We start from the raw sequence: 22,306 nt of genomic DNA, 5'->3' as shown, positions 1-22,306 counted from the left end.
AGGATATTCAGATCACAGTTTAATTTATCTACCTGTGCACAAAGCCTGTGTGTGTGTGTGTGTGTGTGTGTGTGTGTGTGTGTGTGTGTGTGTGTGTTTCAGAAGGCAAAAAAATGAAGGGCAATTTAGTTTATCATGAAAATATTTTAACAGAAACTTAAGCACAGGATTAACAGAAAGAAAAGCTCTTAGGGAAAGGAGAGTCCACACTTAAATGTGTATAAGTATGGTCTCTTCAGGATGAAGTCTCTTCCACCACTCAAACAAGGTTTACTGTGGTTAATACGGATGATTAGGCAAGAATAAGAGTCCCTAACACTTTTCTGAGTACAGGATGTACTATTTGGCTAAGTACAAATAGCGTTCTGCTGCTCTTGTTTATCTCTCTGTTTAGCCCTGTCAGTACAGTTTCAAAAAGAAACTGTGAAGTGCCACTTGAAAGAGGCCGGGTTTTCTTTCTAGCAGGAAGACATTTCCGTAGCCTAAATCCAATTGGCTCAGAGTAAGCCAGAAATATCTGGGGGCGGAGAAATTAAGAGTGACTTCTATTCTCCAGGATAGTAGTGGGAGGAAACTTTAGCATGCAGAGACGCTGCTGAAGGGCCGCAGGAGACGTGGTACAGAAGGTCAGAGCTACCAGAGATGTGGAACCCGCTACAGGACAGCGACTCCGCGGTGGCCCCGGGAAACCGCCAGCGCTGGCTCTGTGCTGGGACGCTAGTGCTGGTTTTCTCAGGGACCTTCATCATTGGCTTCGTCTTTGGTAGGGTGCCTTTGCGGGGCCGACCGCATAATCTCTCTGTTCCTTCCCTTCCTCACTGTCGCTCTGCAGCTGCTGGGTTCGAAAGGCGACCTTCTGTTGGGTCTCTCTGGGGGATGCCTTGATCTGCTTAGGGGAGGGTGGGAGTAATTCCTGTGAGTTAAACTGAGGTTTCCTGGGGTCCCTGCAGGATTGAGTTTTGAATAAACGGCTTGTAGGATTGACTTGCACAGATTAGAGTCAGAGTTAAAACAAAACAAAACCCAGAACGAGAGCTAGGTTTGACCCACTGGCACGCTGCAAGATTCTGCATTCAGAGCAGATCCCCAGTGGCTGAGGATGGAGCAGCAGGGAGCTTGACATTGAGTGGCTCTTGCCTGCTTAGGGGTTTCATCTAGCACAACCCTGGGCTTATTCAGGGCATCGCAGTGCAAGGAGTCTCTTTCTGTTCACATTCTTCCTTGGGCGTAACAGAGATACATTCTGGAAAATGTGAATTAATGTCAGTACTCCCTTAAAGCCTCCTTAGCAAGAGATCTTTTGAGTCTAGTCCAGATTTAGCCTATCTCTGTAGGAAATCTTAAACAGCACAGGCTAGCTGACTTATGACTTCAGAATTTGTATCACTAAGTCTCATTTAATGTGAAAAAGGACTGAGTCTCTTTCAACCAACTTTCCTCATCTTTATGATGAAGCTGACATGAGCAACTTACAGGAAATAGAACACAGATCAGCATTCAAAGCTTTCCGAGAGCACTGCTTGGATCTTCTTGACAAGTGGCATGAGTGTAACTGGACTTTAGCACACAGGCCAGTGTAAATTGTCATCAAGTCATCCATCTTTGCTTTGATTCCAGAATCACTTCTCTAGGATTTTAAAACCAGGCTATGGACCAATTGTGAAGCCTTGGGCCAGACTTGAATCTTATCAGAAAGCTATCAGTAACTATCTAAAGTTTTTGTGGGGCTTCAGTGAGATATATGCTCAGAAAGATAAATTAAATTGAATTTCCAATATTTTAGTTTAAAAGCAAAGGCTTGGAAAGACTAGCGTTGGATTCCAAAAGGCTGCATGACCTAAAAAGCCAATCACTTCTACTTTGTTATCACTGCTGGCTGTGATCCCTGGTTGCATTGTTCAGTGACCCACTCAGTTCATTAGTTTCTTAGTGTTCTGTCTCCCCCACAGGCCTCTATCCTTTCCATTTGTGAATTATTTTCAGACCTTGGTTCCAATCTACTATTCTCAGAGTGTTCTTTCCTAATCTCACAGTCAACTCCAGATACTTCAGTTTTACTCATAGAAGGAATAATACATTGCTTTTTGCCCAACTACCTGCCTCGATGTGCATATTGATGTGCTTGTGTGTTTGCTCATACGTTATTCATAATGGAAAAGCTTCATGAAGGTTGGCTGGGTAACCTTCTTTATTCCCAGGTCAGGTACTTTGGAAGGGTTTGCAGATGTATACAGTGATGCTCTATCCCTCTCAGATGAAAACCGACTCATGAGGCCAGAGGAAAAGGAGGTGATTATAAACTGTCGGCAGTTCCAAGAAAAGACTTGATACCCTATGAGCATATAAAAGGGGAGGAAGTCCCCCTCAGTCACAGTCATAGGGGAGGGGAGTAAGGGGAAAATGGGAGGGAGGGAGGAATGGGAGGATACAAGGGATGGGATAACCATTGAGATATAACAAGAATAAATTAATAAAAAAATAAACTGTCAGTAGCTTTCTGCGCATTGGATTTCATACAGGGCTGTCCAGTACACTGTAGCTTACTGTAGCTTTCCAAACTTCAATTTCTCAAGTCTGCTTCAAGTGGAATAAAAAATATCAGCAATTTTTTTTTAAGTTTCAAATTCAAAGCATACTAAGAGTTTGTATTTGTAATTAAGATTGTTTATTTTTTATTATCTGCATATGCTTATATCTGTGGGAATGTGCTTACGTACATGTGAGTGAAGATACTCATAGAGTTAGGTTGTGACCTGCCAAAGTGGTAGGATTCAAACTCAGGTCCTTTGCAAGAACAGTACATGGTCTTAACTGCTGAGCAATCTTTCCAATCACTGTACTCATAATTAATTCATTATAATCATTTTTAAATGCTTATTCTAACTCTACAGAGTCACAAGCAATTACTGGCAAGAGAAGCTAATGTAGAAAAAGTACATTTTCAAAACATTTTATCTCAAATAGTTGAAACAATAATATGACATTGAATTTTCTCATTAAACTTTTCTTAGAAGTAACAGAAACACAGATAATTGAAATTGGGTTAAAACATGTTGTATTTGCTTTGCAATTAAAAAAATACAGATTGGCTTTTTGCTCTACAGAAATTAGCAAGGAAAAGGAAACATCAAAATCCCAGCTAATATGAGAGATACTTGATTAACTGTGTTTTACATAAAAATAAGACCCTGCATGCAATGAGCTCATATCTCATTCAAAATTTTGCTTGTATTTTTCAGGGTGGTTCATAAAATCATCCAATGAAACCACTAATAATTTTCCCTATCCTGGCATGAAGAAGGCATTTTTGCATGAATTGAAGGCTGAGAACATCAAAACATATTTATAGTAAGAATATGGTTGTATTACATTCCATGTGGGGAGGGAGGATTAAGCCTTCAGCTTTAACTTCATATCATTAGAAGGTTTTCAGAGTGAGGTTCAGCAAACGTTTCCTGTAAAAGGATCAGCAGCTGCAAGCCAGCAAATGAATATCTTAACTTTGCTCCTGCAGCACAAAAGAAGCCATAGGAAGTATGTGGCAAACTCAGGTGCAGGTTCTGATAAAATTGTACTCATGATCACTGAAATTTCATTCTCATATGTTGGTGCATTACAAAATTCAATTTGTATTTATTTCCTTACCTACTTAAAATATAAAGCTGTTCTTTGCCTGTGGACTGTACAAAAACAGATTGTGGCCATATTTGGATGGAGGAACTTACTGTGCTGACTCATCCTTTAAAGAAAGATAGGAGGTTTTAGTTGAGAAAAAGCTGATTTTAAAATTTCACTGAAGTTAGTTTAAGTTCCATTTTGGCTCATTAACAGGGAAATAACTTTGAGTGATTAATGAACTTTCCCAAGTTTTTATTCTCATATCTATGAGATGAGGATAAAGATACTGCTGTGAGAAGGATAAAATTGGAAAGCTGATGTTTTAAAAATTTAAAAACTAATTCTATTCTTATTGAAATAGTATAAAACAAAAGAGTTAAATGAATAAATGTTTAAGTATTGGGCCTTGCACTTGTTAAGCCTGGGTTCTAAACTCAGCATGTACAAAGCATGGGTTGTGACCCTCAATAATGCAAGAAACTAAAAATTAAAAGTAGTCAAAATAAAAATTTATATTTAGTTAAAAATAAGATATGTGGACGATATAGAATTAGTATATCTAATCAACTAGAACACTTTATAGTTTTCAAAAAAATCAGAGTAGCATATGTGTCAAAATGTTTGAAATCTCTCTAATAATTGAAGGATTTCCTAATGAATACAAAGTGGTTTGATATAAAAAGATGACTAAATATTTACAAATGAATAGAGTTGCACATCTGTAGGAACATACATATGTGCCTACATCAATTACAACAGAAATACTATTAGTAGTTAGAGCTTACTAATAGTAAAATATTGTTTTCAGAAGGATTCTATGGAATGAGGGGCATTGGGATTAAATTTCTTCATGGAAAGAAAATCTCTCTGTCTTTTATTTACTTCATTATATTCTGTATTATGGGCATAACAAAAGTAGGTTTGTCTTGGTGATTACTGAAGATAAAGACAGACTAAGCATTAATGTTTAAACATTTTCAATTTTCCTTCACCAGCAATTTTACACGGTCACCACACTTGGCAGGAACAGAACATAATTTTAAGCTTGCAAAGCAAATTCATGCCCAGTGGAAAGAATTTGGCCTGGATTCCGTTGAGCTATCCCATTATGATGTCCTGTTGTCCTATCCAAACAAGAGTAATCCCAACTACATCTCAATAATTGATGAAGATGGAAATGAGGTAAGTTTAAAAAAACAGAATAGAAGAAACAGTCCACCTTAAATGTATCATCTCTAAATATAAAATTCAGTATTATTTACATTTGTGATATGCCTTTAAAAAGCTCTTCATCAATGTCAGTTTGTTGCTTAGAATGTTTGAATTTGGTGTGATTTGGGGAAGATTTTTTTTAAATGGATGCTTCATCATAATTTCTGTTTTTAGTATTACATATCAATTCCTTTTTTATAATATATTTTATTAATCTATTAATATTACATCTCAATTGTTATCCCATCCCTTGTATCCTCCCCTTCCTCCTTCCATCCCATTTTCCCCTTGCTCCCCTCCCCTATGACTGTGACTGAGGGGGACCTCCTCCCCCTGTATATGCTCATAGGGTATCAAGTCTCTTCTTGGTAGCCTGCTATCCTTCCTCTGAGTGCCACCAGGTCTCCCCATCCATGGGATGTGGTCAAATATGGGGCACCAGAGTTCATGTGAAAGTCAGTCTCCACTCTCCACTCAACTGTGGAGAATGTCCTGTCTATTGGCTAGATCTCAGTAGGGGTTCGAAGTTTACTGCACATATTGTCCTTGACTGGTGCCATAGTTTGAGCAGGACCCTTGGATCCTGCCTATCACAGTGTTCTTCTTGTAGGTTTCTAGGACCCTCTGGATCCTTCTATTTCCCCATTCTCCCTTGCTTCTCTCACCTAGAGTTCCAATAGAAACCCCCTAAGTGTCCCTCAGTAGAAGAATGGGTAAAGAAACTGTGGTACATTTACACTATGGAATACTACTCAGCTACAAAAAACAAAGGGATCTTGAAATTTGTGGACAAATGGATTGAACTAGAAATAATTACAATGAGTGAGTTAACCCAGAAGCAGAAAGACTCAAATGGTATATACTCACATATATCTGGACACTAGCCCAAGGGGCATGTCCCATGAAAGTCTTCACTATAATCTTTTTTTATTAATTTATTCAGATTACATCTCAACTGTTATCCCATCACTTGTATCCTCTCATTCCTCCCTCTTTCCCACTTTCACTCAATTCCCCTCCACTAGGTCTATTACCGAGGGGGACCTCCTCTTCCACTATATGATCATAGGCTATCAAGTCTCAACCTGGTAGCCTGCTTATACTTTCAGTGCCACTAGGCCTCCCCACAAGGGGAAGTGGTCAAATATGGGACACCAGAGTTCATGTGAAAGTCAGTCCCCACTCTCCACATAACTGTGGAGAATGCCCTGTCCATTGGCTAGATCAGAGTAGGGGTTCAATGTTTACTACTTGTATTGTCCTTGGATAGTGCAACGGTTTGATGGGGAGGCCTGATGGCACTCGGAGGAATGATAGCAGACTACCAAGAAGAAACTTGATACTTTAGCATCATATTCAAGGGGAGGAGGTCCCCATCAGTCACAGTCATAGGGAAGGGGAATGGAGTGAAAGCGGAAGGGAGGGAGGAATGGGAGGATGCATGGGATGGGATAGCAATTGAGATGTAATATGAATGGTTTTATGTTTCAATTAAAAAAAGTAAAGAACTAAAAATAAAAAAAAAGAAATGCTCATAATGAGTGAGTTAACCTAGAAGCAGAAAGACTCACATGGTATATACTCACTTATATTTGGGCATTAGCCCAAAAGGCATGTTCCATGAAAGTCTTCACTTACCAGGAGATTGGGATAGATGTGAGGACACCCTACTGGGACTCTAGGTAAGAAAATATATGATAATGGGGAAATAGAAGGATTCAGAGCATCCTAGAAACCTACAAGAACAACATTGTGATGGGTGGATCGGGGCCCAAGGGGGTCTGATCAAACTACATATCAATTTCAAATGTAATATAAAGTTAAGGTACTGGGTGACTAAATAGACACTCTTCACAGGTTTAAACCATAAAGGCATGGCATAGATTTAAGGTTAACCCAGGGTTTATAGAGACCCAGTGTGGGGTTTGAACAAGCAAGGATTTATTGGTTTAAAAAATATTATTTTTACCTGGTCTTATCCAAAAACCTAGACACAGTGAATGGTTATTTCTCAAATGACCTTGTGCATAGGTTTTTACTAAGACCTTGTTTTAGGCCTTAGGAAGGAAATACAATTTAAAGGCATGTATACACACCCACAGTGGTTTGGGTCCTGTCACGTCAATCATTAATCAAGACAATACCTCACAGACTTCTCTTCAGACCAATCCTATGGAAGCCTTTTCTTAATTAACATTCTCTCTTTCAGATATGTCTACATTTGTGTCAAGTTGAAAAAAAAATAAACAGTTACCACAGTTCTTTACCTTTAAACCATATTACCTAATCAACATGTATATATTTTTAAAATCATATTAAACTTGGCAATGAATACAAACATAAAATTTCTAAGCCAAACATGGTAATGTATGCCTGTAATCCTAGAGCTGGGGAGGGTGAGGTAAAAGGATTTTGATTCTAGGCTGGCCTGGTATAGCAAGATAATGCCAAAAAGAATGAATAAATAAATAAGTAATAAATAAATAAAGAAGAAAATAATTTATGAAGTAGAAAACAAGTACACATCAATGATTACTAAAATATCATTTAGCCAGGCTTGTGATACTTAGTTAAAGCAGTTATTGGAGAGCTTGAACCACACATGTTATTGAAGACTGGATATCAGCAAGCTGAGTGTTCCTCAGAAGATACTACAAGATTAGCAAAATCAACACAGAAGTGGTAATAAAGGACTCTAAAGCAAAAAAAAAAAAAAAAAAAAAAAAAAAAAAACCCATAATTAATAAAACATGAAATCAAGGTACAAATTGCTAAAGACTGCTCAGTATTTGAATATATCAGCAAAATGACATATCATGATTAAAGCGTTAAGGAAAAAATAGCAAATTCAATATTTGGTATCTCTTCATTTGTTATGCAGATTTTAAAATGTGAGGCTATGTGGAGATTAATGATGGCTAAAAGCCATCATTTAGGCAAAGTGGAATAATGAACCTTACTTTTATTTTCTTTTTTTTTTTTAATTTAAGTTTGTGTTTCTGTATCTCACTGTAGTGCTGCATAAATAAAACATCTGTGTACCAGCCCATAGATACATCAGCTGTAATATATGGCTTTTCCTTCCATAACCACCACTGTGGCAATATTACTTTTTTTTGAGAGAGAGTTTCAATGTGTAATTCAAGCTGGCCTGGGTACTCTCCTGCTGATTTCAGGTATATCCTGCTTTCTGTGGACATTGCCTCTTCTCTTATTTTTCTATATTCATTTAAAGATTTTTTTTTTCATTTAAGTTTAGACCCAACGTCATCTATGTGATAAATACAAGAAATACAATATTTGTAAACACGAGTTTATTCACTGTCTGCTCCTTCCCAAAGGACTTTGTGTATGCTCATTGGTTTTTGTTTGTGTTCTACTTTGTGAGAATTCTAAAGGTCTAAGATAAAGGATAGTGCATCATGATAATTTCTGTTGGGCCTCAGGAAGCTCTATCACTCTGAAATAAATTCCCCACCTGTAAGGCATCTTATACTATCTAGTTGGTGAATAGAAAAATGTTGTAGATTCTTTTAAATCTCACCTTGAAACATCACTTTCATGGAATCAATTTATATTTAATTTACCCTTAACCTTAAAGAATACTGTTCTTTGTAGACCAGCTTAATGCAGGCCGCTTCTGTAAGACTCCGTCTCCTAAAGTGTAGTCACACTATATGATTGTCTATGTTCTTTCTATTGGCTCTTTATAGTTTGACAGGTCCAACTGAGGCAAAATGGACTCTTATATTCTAGTTAGCTTTCATTACCTATGTTCATTAACTTATGAAAGTTTACTTTACCAAAGGGTTTTGGTGGTCTCAGTCTATAACCAAAGAGAAGAATGAGGAAGATGCTGGGAAACCACAGTCCTTCACCGCTCACTGAATGATCACCACCCACAAGGCCCTATCTCACAGAGTTCGCACTTCCTCCTGATCTTGATGCCCTGGTACAACCAATCCTTTTACACGTGGACACTGAGGAACATTTAATCTCCAAACCTATAATGCAGATGTTAGTGTTACTTCTCAAAGTTCCCGTTGCATATGTTCTTTTATTTGTTTGTATTTTCAGAGTTGCCTAACATTCCTTGCCTCTCCAATTCAGTGATGAAATACTTAAGTAGACACACAAATACATATTGTGGTTAGCAGTTTTCCTTCTTTTAAGTATGCATGTGGTTCAGTGTATCCAGATACTATTGAGGATCGGTATCTCAACTATGAAATCCTTTTGTTAAAGTAAAATTGATATATAAATGGTTCCTAAGTGAATGCTGTAACAATTTTATAAGTGATAACCTCTACTATGCAATACTATTTACCTGAGAACTTTAATGCAATGTCTGGGAATGCTTCCTCCTTAGCTGGGAGCTGGTACTTAAGAGGTTTGCTTGGACCCTCATGAGGTTGAATTTCTTTTAGCATACCATGGAGCACCTGTGTATTTGGATTGTTATTTATAACAGACAAAAAGATATGTTTCTTTACAAAGTGTGTTATCAATTCTTTCTTTCTTTCCTTATGATATAACTGGCATTGCTTTTTGTGAAATTATGTCTGTTTGAGCTTTTTTTTTTAGTTTCTCACAAATATTCAACAAAACATAGCTATTTTTATTATTTTTCTTAGACTTATCTCGAAATAAATTTTTAGGACAGCATCTGAATTTGTTTGTCTCTACACATTCCTCATAGTGTTGGGTGTTGATATGAGTTTTGAAAATAGTAAGAAATAACTGGCAGGACACATGGAGGCATATTTTTTGCTTGCTTATGATAAACTTTAACTGATTTACTCTTGATTGTCTTGTTTGTTTCTCTAGGTTTTCAATACATCATTATCTGAGCTGCTACCTCCAGGATATGAGAACATCACAGATGTAGTGCCACCTTTCAGTGCCTTCTCTCCACAAGGGACACCAGAGGTAACAAAGCAGCACAGCACAATACAAAGGATGAGTAGAAGACCCATTTCCTCATATATTTAAGCAATAATTAAAATGTTGTAAGAAGGGTTTCTATATAATTCAAATTTACTACTTTTGCACACTTAAACTAGTCTTCCTTAGTAACAAATTTTATTTACTTTATTATTATTATTAGTGCTTTTATAATAAAATCTGCTGCAATGAGATGTGCAAATCTAAAAATTTATTGACTTCTGACAAGTACAAACTTCTGTATAATCAAAACCCTATTGATGTATAGAGTGTTAACATTAGTTTATAAAATTCACTACACCTTTTTTCAATTTCATACACCATTGAGGCAATTATTCCTTTGGTATGTGGTATGTGTGTGCATGTCTGTTTGTTTCTGTGTGTATTAAAGTACAATGCCCAAGATAAGCAACTGAAAAAATAGGGAGGATTTATTTAGAATTGTAGTTTCAGGGGTCTGGGTCCATGGTTGCTTATCCTCATTGCTTGAGGCCCAAGGTAAGGACATCATGGTAGAAAAAAAAAAAAAAAAAAAAAAAAAAAAAAAAAAAAAAAAAAAAAAAAAAACATGTCTTAATAGAGCTATCATGGTGGCTGGAAAACAGAATGACAGGTAGAGAAAGAACCCAGGGATATGACATACACTTCTAGAGGTTACTGGGACCCATTTCCTCCAATTTGATCCTACCTTTGAGTTTCTCCACTTCCTACTAGTTCATTCCGTTATGAACCCATCAGTGACTTATTGCACTGATCAGTCAAAATCCCCCTGTTCTGTCTCATTTCCCAGTCCTAAAATTTTTTTTCTGCTTTGAAGTTAAAAAAAAAAAAAATCCTGGGTTTGTCTGGGTCAAGTTCCCCAAAGGATTAAAGAAACTCAAACTTGGCCTGCTCATAGTGACAATGTGGAGTTATGGCTCCACCATGCACTATTTATCCCAAGATCAGGGAAGCAGCCCTCAGCCCAAACACAGCACCAAACAGTTTGCTAAGAACAAAGGGAACAAGAAGAGACCGCTCTGATCCAATCTAAGTGCTTCAGCTAGAAGGAAAAATCATTGACTTCTTTTTCTTTCACCAGGTACCCAGGTTTTATTTCTCATTTTTAAGTCTTTAATTTTTCATCAACTTCTTTTCTCTTGCTTTTTCTCATGTGCTTTCCCTTTTAAAATGTGGTTTTAACAATTATTATTCTTCGCAGTTTCTTTATCTGTTCTTTGGTTGAGGCACATCTAGTTTTCTCCATATTCAGGCTATTACGAAAAAAGCTGCTATGGCCATAGTTAAACAAATGTTCTTGTTGTATGATGGAGCATCTTTCTGGTATATGTCTGAGAGTGATATAGCTGGGTCTTGAGGTATCACTGTACCTAATTTTATGATTAAGAGCCAGATTAATTTCCAAAGTGGTTCATTTTTGCACTCCCACCAGCAATGGAGGACTGATCCCCCAATTCCATACATCCTTGCCAGCATGTTCTCCAACTTGAGTTTTTGATCTTAGCCACTCTGGTAGGTGTAAGATGGAATCTCAGAATCATTAGATTTGCATTTCCCATATAACTAAGGATGCTTAACATTTTAAAAGTGTTTCTTGGCCATTCGTGGTCCTCCGTTGGGAATTCTCTGTTTAGTTCTATACTCCATCTTTTCAATTGGAGAATTTCATTTGTTGGTGTTTAGTTTCTTGAGTTCTTTGTCTATTTTGCATATTATCCCTTTGTCAGATGTAAGGTTGGTTAACATCTTTTCCCAGTCTATAGGTTGTCCTTTTGTTCTGTTGACAGTGTCCTTTGCTATAGAATCTTTTCAGTTAGATAAGGTCCCATTTATTAATTGTTGCTCATAGAGCCTGAGCTATTGGTGTTCTGCTCAGGAAGTTGTCTTCTGTGCCAATAGTTCAAGGCTCTTCCCCACATTTTCTTCTAACAGATGGAGTGTGTCTGGTTTTTTTTTCATTTTTTAAAGATTTATTTGTTTATTTTACATATCATTGTTCTAGCTGCATGTACACCTGCATGCCAGAAGAGGACATCATATCATATTATAGATGGTTGTGAACCACTATATGGTTGCTGGGAATTGAACCCAGGACATCTAGAAGAGCAGACAGTGCTTTTAACCACTGAGCCATGTCTCCAGTCCCGTGTGTCTGGTTTCATGTTGAGGCTTTTAATCTACTTGGACTTTAGTGTCATGTAGGGTGATAAATATGGATTTATGTCCCAGCCCATTGGACAAATTGAAGAGTGTTCCCTGGAAGAGGGAGTGGGGATTGAAAGTGGGGGACAGAGACATGAGAAAAATTGAGTCAAGTCTAGAGATTTTTGATCAAGACTCTCTTTAATGCAGGTGAGTAGACTTTATATAGCAAAGTAAGCATAAACTCTATTATAAGCTCACTTCCTCTATCTCCCAGGCAAGAATACAATCCTCTGATTATAAACCTGTAAGAACTTCCTCAATCCTCTGGGTAGTTCTCTGTAAGAATTTATTTAATCCTCTGGGTAGTTCCCTGTAAGAACTTCCCTATTTCTTTCAAAGGTAAACAATTCAAAGATAGCCTAAACACAAGACCTTCTTCAGCAAAGGTCATCAACTTGAAAGTTACAGCTTTCAGCCTAAGCACATGATTTCTATCATGACTCCCCACAGACCTATTTGCATCTTTCTATGTGTAGACATCCAGTTAGACTAGCACTATTTATTGTAGGTGCTATCTTCATTCCATTGTATGGTGTTGGCTTCTTTGTCAAAAATCAAGTGTCTGTAGGCATGTGGGGTTTTTCTGGATCTTTGATTTGATTCTGATGATCAACTAGACTTTTCTATGCCACTACCGTGCTGTTTAAATTACTGTGGCTCTAAGTACAGCTTGAGATCCAAGAAGAAGATTCCTCCAGAAGACTTTTATTGTACAAGATTGGTTTAACTGTTCTGGATTTTTTATTTTTCCATACGAAGTTGAGAATTGATCTTTCAAGGTCTGCAAAGAATTGTGTAGGTATTATGACAGGGACTGCATTGGATCTGTAGATCGCTTTTGGTAAGATTGACATTTTTTTTCTATGTTGATCCTCCCAATCGACAAGCATGGGAGATCTTTCCAACTTCTGATACCTTTCTCAATTTCTTTATTCAGAGATTTGAGGGTTTTTTTTTTTTCATATAAGTTTTCACTTGTTTGATTAGAGTTACAGCAAGATACTTTATATTATTTGTAGCAATTGTCAGGGCATAGTTTCCATAAGTTCTTTCTCAGCTCATTTGTCATTTATATCCAGGAGGGCTACTGATTATTTTTAATTAATCTTGTATGAAGCCACTTTCTTGAAGGTGTTTATCAGCTGTAGGAGTTCTCTGATGGAATTTTGGGGGTCACTTATGTATACTATCATCTCATCTGCAAATAGTGATACTTTGACCTTTTCCTTTTTGACGGAGATTCCCTTGATCTTTATTTATTTTATTATTGCTCTAGCTAGAACTTCAAGTACTATGTTGAAAAGATATGGAAAGAGTGGACAGCCCTGTCTAGTCCCTGACTTTAGTGGAATTTCTTTGAGTTTCTCTTCAAATGACTTGATGTTGGCTGTCTGCTTGCTGTATATAGCCTTTATTATGTTTAGGTATGTACCTTGTATCCCTGATCTCTCTAAGACTGTCATTGTGAAGGAGTTGGGAAGAACTTTTGCACATGCTGGTGAAGATGTGGAGAAAGGACAATACTCCTTCATTGCTGGTGGAAGTGAAAACTAATAAAACCACTTTGGAAGTCAATCTGGTGCTTTCTCAAAAAATTTGGTATAGTGCTACCTCAAGACCCAGGGATAACACTCCTGGGCATATACATGAAAGATGCTTCACCATACAACAAGGACATTTGCTCAACTGTGTTCATGCAGCTTTATTCGCAATAGCCAGAATCTGGAAACAAATAAGCACATGGCAGCTTTCATTTTACCCATATTCTACCCTACACTAGGCTAACTTTGGGGTTTCTTCCCTGCCTGCAGGAACTTCATCCCAATCCCTTTACCCTTAACAACACCCTCTCCTCCCCTCCACTCCTTTCTTTGGATCTGAGCCAGGTGCTCTCGCCTCCTTGAAACCCTTGATATGGGCTGGCACAGGACCTGCTGCAGGACTTTTGCACTTGCTGTTCCACTAGACTTTTTCCTGCTGGGCAGATGTCCTCTCTTCAGAAGAATTTTCCCAGCATCCGATGTTTCTCAGAATGTCACAAACAGCATGAATTGTATGTGTGATAATTTCCTTCTTGCCCATCTGCCTCTGGTGACTTCCTTAGTGAGTAAGGTCCTCCAGAGTTTATGAGGGAAACTGAGGGCAGGTCTTTCCTGGTAGAGGAGATGGTAATTAAAAGGATCTGGTCTAGGCGTAGCTGTCTGGAATTGTGCGACCAGCTCATATATTACAGACAGCAGCTGGTCAGAAGCCTTAAACTGTCACCAAGCCATGGAGTTTAAATACAGAGACCCATTACAGGCAAGTGGAAGGGCCCAGGGCAGTGTCAGCCTATAGCTCCCTGCCTCAGGCATCAGAATGTGCTGATGGGAAAGAGAAAAGGTGAGGATTTTCAGAGCATCGAGTTTCCCCAGGGTAAGAAAGACAGACAGGTCCCTAGTCACCTGGAAAATAGGGCATTTGATTGGCCCTAAGGGATGCAGCATGGTGGCCATTCCACGTGTATCTTGAGCCTTGGTGCCCTCCCCTACCATGGTGTGGGAATGAACCAATCCTTCATGGGAGACATGGGGCCCTGGGAGGGGGACAGTGGAAATGTGGCCTGGGAGGCAGGTGGTCATCTGCTGAAGTCAGGGGTGGTATTCACCGTGTCAGTCTGCTTTAGTGTTTACTGTGATGGTCATTATTGTGGTCAGCTGAAAAGTTAATTCAGATTGGTCACTATCACCATTGTGATTAGTTGGAATGGTCAGCCGTAGGAGTCACTATGGAGATGAGCTGTAGTGCTCACTGTGATGATCAACCATCTTGGTCACGATGGTGGTCAGGCATAATAGACACTATGTTGGACAGTTGTGGTGGTCAGTTTTAATGATTACTGTGACAATCAGCTATAAGAAAGTCATCTGTGGTTCTTAGTGTGGTTAGATGCAATAATGGTGAGCAATGATTGTTAGTATTGTGGTCAGTTGTGGTGATCACGGTGATGGTCAGCCAGTGTTCAGTCAGTTGTCATCATCACTGTGGTGGTGAGTTATAGTGTCCATTGTAATGATCATCTATGGTGTGCGTATGTGTTCTTTGCAAATAACTTACCCACTCATTTGGTGTTGAACACATATTTTTCCAAAGCCTTTCATTTTCTTTGTAGCAGTGACCTACTGTCTTTGAAGGATTATCTGTGTATAATAAATGAATGAGGTTGCTGTGTTGTAGAAAATAAGGCATTTTCCAAGAGCTAGCCTGTAGCAATTTGTACACCTATTTGTAATATGTGGTTGTTCCTCTTCCCTCAAATTTTCATAAACACACAAAAGTATATAACTATAATTTTGCTTATTTTAATTTATGTTTCTTTTTATTACAAATAGTTTTTCATTCCTAGGCATACACATTTAACAGCTAATTTGGTTTTTGACTTTGAACATGGCTAATAATAACCCTTTACCTTTCCTGATGAACTTTTAGCCTTGTTCCCATCAAGTTTTAACAGTATCTTCAGCATTTTGAGTATAAAGTAAAACCTTAACATTTTGAGAACTATCTTCCAAGTTTACAATTATTGAATCTTTTTGTTTGTATTTCTCTTTACTAGATAAAATTTCAAATTTGGATGTTGCCAATTTATTCATTTTATATTTTTGTACTTTAAATAAAAAGTTGTCTACATTATTTGCAACATTTTCTCCACCAGCAGATACATATATAACATGCAAGATACTGACTAAGAAAACTACATTTGAGATAAATTTGTCATATCAGAGTCAAATATATGGACAAACACCATGAGATAATTGCACTTGTAGTAACTGAATATAGTTTAAAATTGCTGTAACACATAAAATATACTTCAAAAATATTAGAGAGTTAGCTTAGTGTAGTAAATAGATTTTATATCAATTACTACTCTATTTTTATCACAAGAATATATATCCTAGGTATAACAGATAGATATGATTCTATGGATAGATAAGGTAAAATTGTTAGATAAGGTCTACAAAACTCCAGAGACATACAGAATATAGCATTTAAAGATGGTTTTTTATTAATTTAAAGGTTCATTGACAATAAGACAGGTTAAATCCTGGAAACACCCAGCCTACTTCAAAGAAGATGAAGAGCATCAAAGAATCTCCTTATGGAGATGACTTCAAATGTGGCAAAAAGCCACTGGGCAGAATGTACTTTTTTCTGCCACAGATAGAATTCTGCCTAAAAATGGGTTAGCTTTGATGTTGACAGCTAAACTCTGCCAAGACAGGGTAAGCAAGTCCTCAGTAGTTCCTGCCTCACAAATATATCTGTCAGATATATTGGGCCAGAAGTCTGAAGATGATACTCTAACATTATAGAGAGTTTGGGGTGACCTTTCAGGCAGCAAACTGTCTCTGTCATCTTCTCATTTTTGAATCTGCTAATCTGCATTTTCTGTATACTCAGATAATTAATTTTGTTCCCTTTCGAGTCTCTGATGGGGTTGAAGACCAGATAGTTTAGTTTTACAATTAACCTTAGTAGTTTAGGGGTTAACACTTTTTAGGTCTAGGTCTAGATAGATTTTTTAAGTTGATAATGACAAGGTATGATAGATATTGATTTACATTCAGAATTTTAGACTCACCAAGATAGGAAAGATGTTTTCTTCAAGGTTGTCAAATACAAATAGCCCAAATACTATGAATATAACATTTATATAATTCCTAATTGTTTCATGGTTCTTGGTGCAGTAGGTAGTTTACTGTACATATGTGCAATAATATAAATGCATATGTAAAAAAGTTAATAAGAAATAAAAAATATTTTATGTGAAAACAGATTATATTTCTAAATAGGGATATAGTATATTATGAAGAGACAATTATAGCTATAGCCATAATAGTTTGTAGTTATATTGAGTAATGCATTACAATTCACCAAATTTTTAAATATATGATTATTCTACTCACAATAAAGTATAATATACCAGACTTAATGGCCAAGGCCTGTACCCCAGAGCTCAGAAAATTGAATCAAGAGGATTGCAGTGAGTTTGACAAGAGACCATCTTACATATATTTCCTTCTCCTCTCTAAAAGGAAATAAAAACACACTATTTTTTCTTCAAACATATTTAAATTCTTCTACATCATTGAGCAGTGGGATTGCTCTTTACATTCAAACTGAAGGCACATATGCTGACTGCAGTGATTTCCTGGGCTATCTGTAACCCAGACAGTAGATTATTTATCCTCTATTAATTAAATATGGTGTGTGGTGTGTGTCTGTGTGTGTGTGTGTGTGTGTGTGTGTGTGTGTGCATGCACAGTGCATTTTCTCTCTATTACTAATCCTTGAATCTATGGCTTCTGACTCCTATGGCAGGAATAACACTATTTGAAATGTGAAATTTGCAGTTTCACAATGTGTTTCAACATACTGTAGTATTTCTCAGGCTTTTATGTGTGTCATAAATGAAGGGTTTGCAAAACATGGATTCTGGCTTCTAGCCTGTGAGTTTCAGCAGGTTGAAGGTTACCTAAGAGCTAATGGGCTTCTCACCAGGTCCTCTGTGATGTTGCACTTCAGGACCATTCCTTGAGAAGCACTGTTTTTCTCACTTAATTTTTATATTGATAATGCCAGGAAAATAGAAATTTGAAGGAACAAGGGAAAATTATATGCCAAAGGCAACATTATGTTCACAGTCATAAAACAATAGCACAGTGTAAATCATACAAGAGGCCATTGTTTAAAAACAAAGTGGTTTTCTAACTGAGAATACAACTGCATAGAGGGTTATATATTTGTTACTTTTGTTTACAACATTTTAAACCAATGATTTTTCCCAATCCCATCTCCATAATAGTTTGTTTTATAATGAGTTCAGATTTATCAAAAGATAGCTGTTATTTTGAAACATTTAAGGGGAATACCTCACCAAAATTGTGAGTTTCTCCCAAGTGAGAATTTGCTGATAAAATTAAGTAATGTGAACAGATCAATTTAATCTCTCTCTCTCTCTCTATCTCTCTCTCTCTCTCTCTCTCTCTCTCTCTCTCTCTCTCTCTCTCTCTCTCTCTCTCTCTCTCTCTCTCTCTCACACACACACACGAAAAAGTTAGTGCTTCCAATACATACATGATTGTGAGGACACCTACTGGAGCATAGGGTTACCTCCCAGTGCCCACTCCTTCATAAGAGGAAGATTCTCCCGCTTCCAGCAGTTAACAACTGACAATATTCTAAGGAGCAGGGCCTCACCCATCTATGCAGAAATTTTGGCTGGCTTGATCTTCTGCTGGTAACCATGGGTGCTCTAAGTCCAAGAGCCAGCATTTTAGAGCACTTATTTCATCCCCATTTCTTACATTCTCTTGAGGAGCCTCTCCTGCACCTGAAGCAGACCATTCACCAAAGAGGAATGTAGGCAGTGTACCTCAGAGTCAGCCCAGTGTAGAGGTTTCTAAGTTAATGCTTAAGGGAAAAATAGAATTGACAAAGTTGGGAGAGTACAGCAAATTGTAGTGGTAATTTTGTGGTATTCCTGATTGAGTTGAGAGCCTGGTATATACTGAATAAATATACCACTAAGCTACATTTTCACTTTGTGTTCATATATTTTTTTAAACGGAAGATGTTAAATATATATACATATAAGTAATATTTAGATTCATTCAGATATAAATGAACAGCAATGCAATTGCCTCTGAAATGTTGTATTTATAGTATGGTGGAAGTGATATTACTTGAAGGCACTTGGTGCCATGAACAGTTTTTAGATATATGTGCTAAATAAATCTGTACACCACTTTTCAGAATTTGGTTAGGACTATATTAGAGGGGAAAAGTCATTTGGAAAAATCACTTTACAAATGACAGTGTTGAGACTTAAGGATGGCCTGATGCTTCAACGTGATCATATAAATGACTAAAATCAGACCTGAAAAACAAGCCATTATTTTTGGTCTCTGATGCTTGTGAAGACCCAGCATGCTCCCATTTGAGGACATTCTCCACTGTTGAGTGGAGAGGGAAGTCTGACTTTCATACAAACTCTGCTGCTCCATTTTTGACCACGTCCCCTTGATGGGGAGGCCTGGTGGCACTCAGAGGAAGAATAACAGGTCACCAAGAAGAGACTCGATACCCTATGAGCATATACAGGGGGAGGAGGTCCCCCTCAGTCACAGTCATAGGGGAGGGGAGTAGGGGGGAAGCAGGAGGGAGGGAGGAATGGGAGGATACAAGAGATGGGCTAACAACTGATATGTAATATGAATAAATTAATAAAATATTTTTTTAAAAAAGTGTGAACTCTAAAGAGGAGAAAGCTTTCTTCCATCAAAGGCTTCTCAACTTGTGGTGACTGGATCTTTCTAGATAACAGACCTCAACTTAATATAATTCTTTAGGGTATTTTTACATTTTTAGCTACTCAATAAAAAAAATAGAAAACACAAAATTTATCATTTAATTTCTGTTTCTCTTAACCTGTTTAATTATGTTTTCAATTTAAGTTAATCCTCTTCTTTGACTTCTCATTTGAGGCTCATCGCCTGGCTCTTTTGGGTATTCTAGTTTTAGTCTTCTTTCAGTATCAAACAGCCCTCCCTCATTCAGAGATACCTCTATATGCTACATTTTATAATAAATTGTTCCTGATCTTAACAGGGGGATCTAGTGTATGTTAACTATGCACGGACGGAAGACTTCTTTAAACTGGAACGGGACATGAAGATCAACTGTTCTGGGAAGATTGTGATTGCCAGATATGGGAAAGTGTTCAGAGGAAATAAGGTAAAAAATAATTCTGCCCTCGCAGGAGAGTACATGACTAGAGACCATAGTATTATGTCAAATAAGACAAATACTGCATTTTTTCCTTTATCAGTGTAGTTGAAGGCTCAAAATGCAAAACCAGAAAATACAAGTGAAAGTGGGAGAGAGAGGCCCTTTTTGTTAGTAAGGAGGGAAGCAATAGGAAGAATGATGGGAGGAAAGAATAATATAGGTAGATGTATGTAATCTGAGCACAAGATGTTCATGTGTAAAATTGCTATAATGAATTCCACTGTTTTGTACGATCCATACAAGGTGAAAACATTTAAAAAGTTCTCTTTGCCTAATCTAAAATGTTATAATATGACCTATTTTACAAGTGTAGAACCATCTCCTTAGTTTTTCTGAGATCATGATTATCTTTACTCTGTAAACTTCTTTATTACAAGGAAGATACACTAACATAGAAATATTTTTAATTGTGTTGCTGAAATTTTGTTTGTATTTGCCAGAGTGAATGCAATAGACTTTTCTGTACCTGGAAGTTTCTCTGACTTACAAAGAAGGCCAAAGAAATTAAATCAGTTTCCAAATAGTTTCCAGTACCTTTCTTTTAAATATTATCTTCAAAGATTTACTTAATTAAATTAAACATGGATCATTGTTATAGGTAGTGAAAGAAGCCACAGACACAGATTATATTGGAATTTGGCTTAGAGATTGAATTTGCTTTTTATGCTTCTAGAAAACCTGGCTGAAGGGGCAGCTAATCTTTACTCCCACTGCGAGGCAAATGTTCTAGGTCTACCTCTCTGCAGAACCATCAACTTTTCGATCTTAGGGTGGGACCCAGGCCTAGTGACTCATAGCTGTAGCTCCTCAAGAGGCTGAGACAGGAGGATTACAAGTGTAAAGCTTTTCTGGGCTACAGAGTAGTTTCATGGTCTGTCTTAGAATCTCAGTGAGACCCGGTCTTTAAAATAGACGATGAGGCTTAGCTACTCATGTAATGTGATTTTGGCATCTCCTATTATTAAGTTCGGAGCAACATAACCTACACGGAAAAATGAAACACCATGTTTTCTAGGTTAAAAATGCTCAACTGGCAGGTGCAAAAGGAATCATTCTGTACTCAGACCCTGCTGACTACTTTGTTCCTGGGGTGAAGTCCTATCCAGATGGCTGGAACCTTCCTGGAGATGGTGTTCAGCGAGGGAATGTTTTAAATCTTAATGGTGCAGGTGACCCCCTCACACCAGGTTACCCAGCAAATGGTGAGTGACTAGATCCCAACCATCATAAGAAATTGACCATCTCATATGAGACTGTAAATGATTTCTGTTACAAAATGACTAAGAATATATTTTTCTTATTTTTTCACATCATAGATATAGTAATTTGAAAATTATCAGATTGTGTTCCTTATCCTATAATGTAAGGCTTGGACCTTATAGGTTTGGAACCCAGATGTTTTGAAATGTTAAAATGTAATATATTGCATGCAAAAATATAATGCATGGCACTGGAATAGAGGTGAAAATGGAATAGAACAAAAAGGCATTTAAAATAATTCTGCAGCAACCTATGTGGATATGAACAGTAAATGTGGGTTAAAAAATGAGTACAAGTGGACTCATGTCTGCTCTAGTTTGCTTTTTCTACCCATGAGTTTCCTGTTACAGAAGCTTACTTGCAATTTAGGATTTTAATGAGTACAGTTTTAATTTTCTAGTAATGAAGAGAAGAGAAAAAGTCTTAAAAAGTGATTGATAGTTCATCGAAGATGAAGAGCGTAGATAGTACACTAACGATGCAACAGCCTTTGTTGCTTTGCAAAGATAAGTGGAAGTTACCAAGAAGTGTTCCTAAACTACAGCTTCTGAACCTTGTCAACTTTACAGGCAAGGAGGTATTATGACCAGTCGGTTAGAAGAAAATGAGACTAGATGTAATCAGTCTGTCCACACCACTAAGTAGGGCACTGGAGTTCAAAGTTCTGTGTTGTCTCAGAGTCCATATTCTTGCATTTGCCTGAAATGCTCCCTGGTCAAACATTAATTTTAAAAAGAAGCTAAATTGTTTGGATGTACTCAACTATCTGATGACGTCTACAAAAATCTGTGTTCATTTATTTTTCACAGTTTTGAATGGAGCAAGTATTTTATAACTTGGATAAAGGAGTTTGATAAAGTGCCCATGTTTATATATTTATTTGTTATCTCTGCTTTGTCAGATCATATATTCCTATAACTCTTATGCATTTGGAGGCTTTGTGGACTTTTACTAAAATATAGAGCATTGTCATAGATAGTTTCAATATTTATTTATTTATTATTTTTGTTTTATTAAGTTTATTTATTTATTCACTTTACATCTTTACCAAAGGCCCCACCCTCCCTCCTGCCCCACCCTCCTGACATTTTCACCCTTTTCCTCCTCCCCTTCTCAGAAAAGGAGAGCTCCCCTGACCCTGTATCATCCCACTTCAGCACATCAAATATCATCAGGACTCAGCGTATCATCTTCCACCGAGGCCAGGCAAGGCAGTCCCAGTAAGGGGAAGTGATCC

The 22,306-nt window shown here is 37.3% G+C and overlaps 1 protein-coding gene across 1 annotated transcript in view; it reads left to right on the top strand.

Annotated features, from left to right (window-relative positions):
* The first annotated feature begins 617 nt into the window (after positions 1-617).
* Positions 618-22,306, top strand: part of LOC127191661 (Putative N-acetylated-alpha-linked acidic dipeptidase) — a 56,357-nt gene continuing 34,668 nt past the window's right edge. Inside the window, exons 1-6 of the mRNA XM_051148874.1 lie at positions 618-763; positions 3,240-3,348; positions 4,614-4,800; positions 9,658-9,759; positions 19,630-19,755; positions 20,825-21,011. Coding sequence (XP_051004831.1) covers positions 643-763; positions 3,240-3,348; positions 4,614-4,800; positions 9,658-9,759; positions 19,630-19,755; positions 20,825-21,011 — 832 coding nt within the window. The 5' untranslated portion in view covers positions 618-642. The remainder of the gene's footprint in view (positions 764-3,239; positions 3,349-4,613; positions 4,801-9,657; positions 9,760-19,629; positions 19,756-20,824; positions 21,012-22,306) is intronic.

Source organism: Acomys russatus, chromosome 7 (assembly GCF_903995435.1).
Source record: "Acomys russatus chromosome 7, mAcoRus1.1, whole genome shotgun sequence".
Classification (NCBI taxonomy): Eukaryota; Metazoa; Chordata; class Mammalia; order Rodentia; family Muridae; genus Acomys; species Acomys russatus.
The sequence above is the reverse complement of the archived record's forward strand: the minus strand, read 5'-3'. Positions and strand labels throughout refer to the sequence as shown.